The following is a 9,433-nucleotide window of genomic DNA, read 5'->3' on the forward strand; positions in this document are numbered from 1 at the left end:
ATAATTATATTACTTATGTATAAATTGATGCATTTTATGAATTATTACGGATTAGTTGGAGTTGTTTGGTTCTTAGTATTGATTAACTTAAATTCAATTGTGAAGGTGTTATTTTTATAATTTGTGATTGGTAAGCAATGTATATTGTTGAGATTATATATATGTTGGTTGGGACAAAAAATATATGATTACAAAGTGATGAAAATACGATCCAAGTGGTAAACCAAGTTCTATCTATGTAGAATCTCTTGGTGAGATTCTTAGTGTTTTAGAATGAAAGTAGAAGCTCAGTCTTAGGGTTATCCTGAAACTCCAATGGTCAATCAAGCTGACCTAGAGAGATTGAACCATGTGGTGAGGAGTAGCAGGAGGTCTTAGTCTTGAGGGCTCCCAATATGTCTCAAAGCACGGAACAAGCTAACCTTGTGAGTGTGGCAGGGTAGGGAACCCAAGTTTTATAAGTCACCACGAGTGCAAGACCCGTAATACTCGTCTCTCATTCTAAAGTCCGAACGAGTCAAGTCTAGAATATAACACACATAGGTCGTGTGCCTTATCCTGCTTGGTTGAAGTTTATTATTGTATGACTCATTATTATATTGCATGCTTTTTATATAATTAGCTCACCCTTGCTTGCTTGTTGTGTTGTGCCATGTTATGTGTGCTTTCCTGTTGCAATGATCATCCACTTGGATGTGAGGAGAGGAAGAAGAGGTTTCCCTGAAGTATGTCTTGGAGGAAAATAAAGATGTTACTGCCTAGACTCTCTAGGACTTTATTAGTTCTTTTATGTTCTTTTGAAACACTTTCAACTTAATTTATTTTTGAGATACTTTCTAGCACCTTAAATTTAAATTTTCCACTATTTTGGGATGACTGTAATCCTAATCTTTTAAGTAAATTCTCTAACTGCTTTCCTGTATTATAATGGATGACGTCTAAATTATATATACATATATTATTGGGATGTCACATTTTGTGTTTCAGTATATTTTAAAATTTATTGAAATTTTTTTTCTTTAACAAATTTTTAAATTTTTAAATTCATTAAAAGATTTTGTAAAGTTTTGACAGATTTGAAAATCAGTTTCTTTAATTAATTTTATAATTCGTTGAAACTTTTAAATAATTATCCAATAGATTTCGAAATTTGTTAAGAATTTTTTAAAAATTTTAATAAATTTTGAAATTCATTAAAAAAATTAACAAATTTTAAAATTTATTAAAAATTTTTTTAATAAATTTTGAAATTCGTTAAATTTTTTTTGAATATTTTAACAGATTTAAAAAATCATTAAGAACACATAATTTTTGAGATTATTTTCAAAAAGTAAAGATACATATAAGAAATGTAAGGATTAACCACATCAATGCTATATCATTAGGTAAATAAGACAAAATAAAATTCAAAAACACAAAGCAACTTCCTTCTTGGCCTCTCTCTTATGTGAAGTTTGAATTAATTTCATCACTCAAACAAAAAAAAAAAATAGTAAACAAATAAATGAAAAGGTAAATTATCCTTCCAACTGTTGTGGCAGTACATCCAACCACGATGAATATTTCCATGGCATGAATGCCCCATCATGTGACAAATTCTGCCACCACAAAAATATATAATCAGAAAGAGGGCATTAAAATAGAGCCTCTAATTTCCTAAACTACTAAGGGGATGTAACATTTTTAGCTAACTTTGATTTTCTGATACAATCCACACACCAAAACAGTACATAATTTTATAAAGAGGTTCCACTTTTATGGACTAATGCAAGATTAATGAAGATTATTTGAAGGGATTCACTAGTAAGTATAAGTAAATTCAATTTGCATACAAAAATTTAACACTATTTTAGAATAAAAAGTTTATAATTCGTTCTTTTCTATATATTTTTAACTATTTTATATCTATTTAATGTCCAGACTTGAATTCTCAATATTTTTATTCAATACAGAACTTTGACTCCGACTTAAATTCTCAATATTTTATAACTACATTGAAATATTTGACGGGGAGAGATGAAATACTATGAAAAAAAAAATGTGTATTTAGATGCTGAAATATCATAAGATACTTACTTTCAACCAATAGAAAAATCCACGCATGAGATTCAGAACTCTGGGATGGTCACCATGAGCTGCTTTTATTCTCTTAGCAAGATCTGCAGAACAAGCACACATGTAAGTCTTGCAACACAACATTAAGAAATTAATTAGAATACACTGGAAATGTAAATGTTTTTTACTTTGCTATATATATTTATATATATATATATATATATATAGTAAAATTATTGACTTTATAATAATTACTTTGAAGTTCATATTTGAGATGGTTTCTAATTTATTAACAACGTAAAAATCCTAACATAACAGTGTACAAAATCTGTGTCTGCATTCTGTCATATGATATGATATCCACCCGTAACCGTGTGTAAGAAGAATTCTGATATTTTGGTAAAATAATTACACGTAGAAAATGATATTTTAACACTATTTTTTGACACTATTTTGACATTGCACACGTGTCAAGATGTGGTTAGTCAATTTCAAATTAAAAAAAATTGTGATAAGGACATATTTGAAAGAGAAAAATCAGTTTTTTTTTTTTTAATTTGAAATTGTCCAACCACATTTTGACACGTATGCAGTATCAAAATGGTGTCAAAAAAATAAAGTTAAAATATCATTTTCTTTACATATAATGTTGCAAATAATTAAGACATTCTCAAAGTGGATAAAACATAGGAAAATAATATTTTAACACCATTTTGACACTGCACACGTGTCAAAATGTTATTGGACGATTTCAAATTAAAAAAGTTGAGAGAGGGGTATATTTGGAAGAGAAAAACCAAAGTTTGTTTTTTTAATTCCAACCACATTTTGACACGTATACAGTATCAAAATGGTGTAAAAAAAAATGGTGTTAAAATATCATTTTCCTAAAACATAATATGTATGCAGCTTCCTGCAGATTTTCCTTACCCAAGAAAGCAACTAATTCACTGTTTGCTAAAGTACTTTCTCAACATGCTCTGCTTCGAAAATCTAAATATGCGTAAGTGACAAAATGAGCACTAATAAAACTACGACAGATAAAACCACAAAAACTATTGAATTAGAGTATGACCGGTTTACAGTATATAAGTTCCAAATCTATTTTACAGTATATAAGAGAGTCATGAATTAAAGTCATAAAGATAATATAGTATCAGAGTCATTAGAGTCATCAGTTAAATTAGAGTTATAAGATAACATAGTATCATACTAATACTCATGAGTTAAAGTATATCTTAAATATGGACTTAGAGATGTAACCACAAAATTCTCATATCATCATGTAAAAGAGAAGAGCCATATCTTACTTACCAACATTACAATCAAGATAAGACTTTCCAAGACGAGGTTCATCATAGATTATGATACCTCCACGCAGGTCTCTGTGGCGTTGGACTGGCTTTCGAACAGTAATGATGTGTAAAAGCCTCTTGTACTCTTCCTCACAGAAAGGAGCCTTAAGTTCTTCCATGAGTTTTTCTTCGAAAACTGTAGTTGTTTTGCCTTTATGATACTCTTGCCAACAATGTTCCACCTTCAACAGATAACATATACAGCTAAGAAAAACTAAGTTAACAGCATCATCATAAGCAAAAGCATAAGGAAAAAGGAAAAAACTCATGATTTTGGATACATACAATCTCACCTGCTGCATCTTCACTATCTTTAATTACCAATATTTCTGAGATACATTGTTTTTTCATCATCTCAGTCCTCTGTTTACCCTTCCTCTTACTTACATGTTTCTGTGTCTCGGAAGTCACATCACTTCTCTTAACATTGCCATCCATAGCAGCACTGACTTTTGCAACTTTTGGCTTCCTACCCCTACGCTTCACAAGACTGCTAATAACATTAGGATTCTTAGATTTTGCAAGAGAACTCACATGCATGACTATGTCTAAGCACACATTGACCTTGTCATAATCGTTTGTGTAGGTAGCTTCACTCTCAGGACTTGATGGGTGAGGCTCATACTTTACACAGACACCATCCTCAGGGATCTCTAGTACATAAGATTTTCCATGAGGCCTCACATGATCCATGAAATACTTATGCTGGGGATCCACTATCACACCGTTATCCGTGCCCTTTTCCTCAGCAGTGTTCTCTGTATTAGGCTGCTCAAGATGATGAAGCATCTGAGACTTTACAACGCTGTGTAAACCATCCATGAACTGTACCAATTCCAAGTCAGCCTTCTTATGATCCTCCACAACGAAACACTTCAAAAGGGTATTGAAATAGTCGAACTTTTTAGTTCCACATTTAAGGACCCTATTCTTCTCTTGCAAGTGGCTATATATGTCATATTCACAGTCCCAGATTCTGTTTCTCGATAGCATCTGCAGTGCCAATGCCTTTCGCTTCTGAAGTGAAGAATTTACAATACTTAGTTTAATATATGCTCCGAATGATACTTCTCTTTTATCACCAAAAAAAGTTCATTTTTTATTTTATTTGGGGTGAGTTTGTGATGGTAAAGAACAAAGAAAAGAGAAGAATGGAAATGGCTTTGTTTGCACAACACACAGAAAAAGAACTGAAGAGAAATCATGCATGCAAGGCTAACCTGTGGAACAGCAGATTGCAGCAAACTCTGCCCAGATGTTGTTGGTGGAGAAGAAACTGACGAGTAAGAAAATGACCTTCAATATATGATGCCATAGGATTATTCCCTTTTATTTTAATTTTTCTGATGTTATCTATACACAATATAATTAAATTTATCCCGTAATTTTTTGTAAAAATACAAAAAATAGCGACACTTTCCAATACTTTCTATTAAAATTTATTAACAATTTTAAATTTTAATTGGACTAGGAAGTATCAAATTTATTCTTTTTTTATATATAATATTGGCTAATAATAAAAGAGTTTTAATTGTTCGTTTAATATATGTAGGTTTTAGCATACAATTTTAATTTAATTCAGCTAACTTTTTAGTTTCAACTAATTTTGTTCAGTATTTTCTTAGTCTTTCAAATTTTTAATCAGTTTACTTATTACATGATCATATAATTACTAAGTAATAAAAGAAGACATAAACAAGCTATTAAAGTTTAAAATTAATGGAGAGAAATCTTAATAGAAGGAGAGTATTCGTCCATAGTTGAACATCAATCTTGATATTATAGAGTGTGGGTGGGTACGTTTCTCACATGTTGTTATAATTAATTAATAAATAGAAAATTTAAATATTTAAATTTATTAAATAATATCTTTTAATATATTATGAATTTATATATTATAATAATAATAATAATTCAATTATGAGCTATTTGATTTGGTATTTAACTTTTGCAGTGTCTTTTAAAAGGGTAAATATTTTTTTAGAAAATTTGAAATATCTTATGCGAAAAATTGTTTAGTGATGAATTTGGAAAGAAATTAAAATTCTAACATTTTATTAGAGTAATTAGATTATTTAAAAATTAAAAGAATTTTAAATTTTACTAAAAAAATAAGAATTTGAAATTATTTATATTCTTAAATTTATATTTTACCATTTGTAGTTTTGAGGATTTGAGTTTGATTATTTTAGAAATTGTGAAATTTTCTAATAAAATACAATATTAGTGTAAAGGTCTAGAAAATGACATTTTTGAATTGACACTGTATTTAAAATGATGATATTTAATTATTTTAATATTAAAAAGTTAAAATATAAATAGAAGTTTTATAAAGCGGTTTTATTATTTAAAAATACACAATCTTTTTGAAAATCACATTTCTAAAACTCTTTTCTTTGGAGTTTTTGACTCCCTAATCCTTCATTTGGAAGATTGGAGATAGCTAAAGTGACCATCGCGACAAGCTCTATACTTCTAAGCAATTAGTTTCCTTTGTTTGGTCAATTGACCCTTTTTGTTGCATGTGAGTTTCTTTAGCTTGCATATATTGTTTAAATATTCTATACGATTCCTTACTGATAAGTGGTCTTAATTGTGTGTCCTGATCGTGTTTGTGTTGTTCATAGGTATAGATAGATCATCGTGTTAGCTTGAAGATGATTTAGTACTCTTTGACCTGTTAAAGTTGTCTCACAGTTGAGGGAAACTAATTGCATTGTTTTTAAGTTGTGGATATGTTTAAATTTCTAATTGTATGATTGCATTGTGATTTGTGTGAATGATTGAGTTTAGTGATGAATATGACCTGATGAGTTAGGGATAAATTCCTAAATTTGCATGAATTGGTTATATGATGAAATAAGATAGTGTAGTTAGAATTGTATCACAATTGGGATGAATTCAGTTCATGTAGGTTCATGAATTCGAAATCTATATGTATTAATCGTTGTAAGTGTTGTTGGAATGAGTTGGTAAGGCTAGAATAGCATAAATGTGTAGAATTATGTTCTACAGAATTATACAAACTCATTGTGTGGAGAACTGCATTGTTGGGTGATGACAAAGTCAAAGAAGACACAAACTGTTGGAACAATCGATACTTATCACGCAGCGAAAACAAAATAGTTTTACGATTATTAAAGAGCGAAAAAGCGTGTTACGGTCAATAGCCAAGTTAAAATGGTTCTTTTTAAAATCTTGATTTTCTTTCAACACTTTTATCAAACAATTTGTATGCTAAAGAGTTAGGGTTCAAAAATAATCAACACATAGATTTTATACTGGTTCGAATCAAAAGATTCTACTTCTAGTTGTTAATCACTATAAAGAGTGATTAACTATTTCACTAAAATCAGTTTATCAATTAAAATATGATGGATAAAGAATAAGAGCAGAGAACACCTTCCTTCGACAAATGAATGAAAGAACATTCCTTTGACAAACGAACAGAAGAACCTACTCAATCAACTTGAAGAGAAGCACTCCGATCTTAGACACACTAAACGCAAGCTTCTCCTATTCACAAGACTTGATTCAAGCAACAACAACACTTTAAAACTTCCTCAGAGCCTTTCTGTATTTTCAAGTGGGTTAGACAACCCTTTAAAGAGTTTGGTAAATAGTATATATAGCCCAAAGGTCAGAATCTGAAAGGACAACTCCCAACTGCTAGTGATAATAGATTATCACAAATTATAATTGATTATTTGTGTTCGTTATGGAGTTTTCAAAAAGTGATAATTAATTATCCTCAGGAATAATCGATTATCTGTGTGACTTGGACAAAACTAACTCAGACTAAAATAATCAACTATTCTGACAAATAATCAATTATTTGCGCGAGCATTACTTTTCCTCTTAAGCTCATGATAATCGATTATTACACCAAATAATCAATTATCTGCGCAAACTTTACCTAGATAAGAAAACTTCTAAGTCTTTACTTAACAAGGTTATTCGTATTACAATTTATTCTACAAGAATGCTTTTAAAATTAGTACAACAGAGTCTTCAAGTTCTTCACTTTTTAGCATCATCGAAATCATAATATCTTTAAGACAAAAATGCTCCTCATTGGTAACATAAACTGTATAGTCGTTTGATAGCTCCTCTCCATGGTGGATTTGAAGTTGTACTCCAGCTCGAACAAGAAAAAGCAAAGTGTGAAGGAAAATATGGTTCGAACTAAGGTGTTTGATGTGTGGTGGGTGGATTCAGTGCAAGCTCGCAATCTTAGCTAAGGAAGGTTGGCTAGAGGAGGGTTGAAACTCTTCTGACCAATGACTAAGAGTAAAGTGAAGAAGCTGGAGTCATCACAACAACATTTCATTATCACACTCCAAGTAGTTTTATAATGGAGGGAGAGGGTGAATTTATAGGTGTATTAAGCCCTCTCCACATTTCCTAACGCATTCCTGATGATTAGGCGTATCTCAAGGATCAATTGACACGTACAATATTACATGCATTGAACACATGAAAAACAAGCTAGAAGGTGTGGGTGCAAAATGGGTTGTCAACGCTAGGCGAGTGAGAGTTTGAGCTTAGCATAGATGTAAGACCAGAGAAATTAGTACCATTCTTTGCATAAGTCAAGTTATTAGAATATCTTTGAGGTAAGGTTTATTTTAGTACTATGTGGTGAATTAGTTAGAGTCTATGGTGGTGAGGTAAAAGTCTTGTGTACAAGTACTATGTGATAAGTATATGTAAATGGTTTACGTTAAAAATATATAAATATGATATATGTACAAAATAAGAATAAGTTAAAAGGATATTAAATGGTTATATAATCAACGAAAATGAGTTGGCTTAGTGGTAATGAGTTGGTGCATGTTGTTGAGGTGTAAAGACTTGGCCTCATTCCCTACTAAAGCTAAAAAATTGTTTTACATTTTTTTATTTATTTTCCTTGTTTGGTTTTAATTTTTTATTTTAAAACATTCCTTTTGGGTCAAGAAACTATGAGAGAGAAGAGAGAAACCCTCTGAGAGGGAAAACCCTAGTCTCATTCCCGTCACGATTCGAGTGCCTCTTTCTTCTCCCATCCTCTTTTCGTTTTTATTTCTTCTTCTTTGAATACCCAAATCCTAGGACCAAGGAAGTGTAATACAACGAGATAGCATTTAAGGCTTAAAGGTAATGGTGGAAGGAGGAATGAATAATGGTTAAGGAGGGTAAGTTTTCAACTTTAGGGGGGGCGACGATGGAGGAGAAGGAACTCGAGGATGGGGTAAGGGTAGAAGCACCAAACAAAGTCACTTGAGAAACCAAAGAGTGAAATGAGGAATTGAGTGAGCAAATGAAAGGGTGTTTGGTGGAGGAAAATTGATAAAAAAGGGGAGCTGAATCTAGGTATGAGGAGCTAGCTTGAATTTGTTTGTTTAGTCGCATTTAGGTGTGAAACTTGGGTTTTTGTTCGTGGGTCTTGCTTCGTATTTTTGGTGATGTTATAAGATTATGCACATGTCTAGCTTATAAATTTTGGTGATATATGATTTGAATCTTATAAGTTTAAGTGTTTTGAGTTTTGTAAACATTGAAATTGATTTACGAATGATTTTGAAAAATATGCATGCTCTATTTTGTCCCATGAAAGTGAAATGTTAAAAAAGGAAATCGGGTTGCACGTCTGAATAGGTCGTAGTTGTTTTCTAGAAGTGGAAGTAGGTAGTTATGAAATAATGTATATATCTCATAACAAAATGTGAGATGAGAAACAATGACAAACTCGTGTGATTGTTAATAGAGCTTTCTTTTCTCTAGATATATATACTGTATACTAGATACCCATGTATCTGTTTTGCTTTGGGCAGTACAAGAATGATATATGGTGAAGGTTAGAAGGGATATCACTGGTGGTAGTGAACTAACCGATTAGAAGGTTAAAATGATATATGGTGTTTAGATGATGTATATACATTAATATTATTGTATGAATGTTGACTTTGCCTAAATGTTGTTGGACCGTGGAAGTTTCATGTTCATATGCTTTAAACTAGTTAAGTAATTGGTTGTGACTA

General features: G+C 31.0%; 1 protein-coding gene across 1 annotated transcript; it reads right to left on the reverse strand.

Annotated features, from left to right (window-relative positions):
- Nucleotides 1-1,316: 1,316 nt before the first annotated feature.
- LOC106754724 lies at nucleotides 1,317-4,703 on the reverse strand. Its single transcript, XM_014636786.2, has 5 exons — nucleotides 4,631-4,703; nucleotides 3,696-4,427; nucleotides 3,370-3,592; nucleotides 2,077-2,159; nucleotides 1,317-1,598 (listed from the first exon to the last, which is right to left on the reverse strand). Exons 2-5 carry the CDS (start codon nucleotides 4,401-4,403, stop codon nucleotides 1,518-1,520), a joined length of 1,095 nt encoding a protein of 364 aa, XP_014492272.2. The 5' UTR covers nucleotides 4,404-4,427; nucleotides 4,631-4,703; the 3' UTR covers nucleotides 1,317-1,517.
- Nucleotides 4,704-9,433: the final 4,730 nt, after the last annotated feature.

Source organism: Vigna radiata, unplaced genomic scaffold (genome assembly GCF_000741045.1).
Source record: "Vigna radiata var. radiata cultivar VC1973A unplaced genomic scaffold, Vradiata_ver6 scaffold_201, whole genome shotgun sequence".
NCBI lineage: Eukaryota > Viridiplantae > Streptophyta > Magnoliopsida > Fabales > Fabaceae > Vigna > Vigna radiata.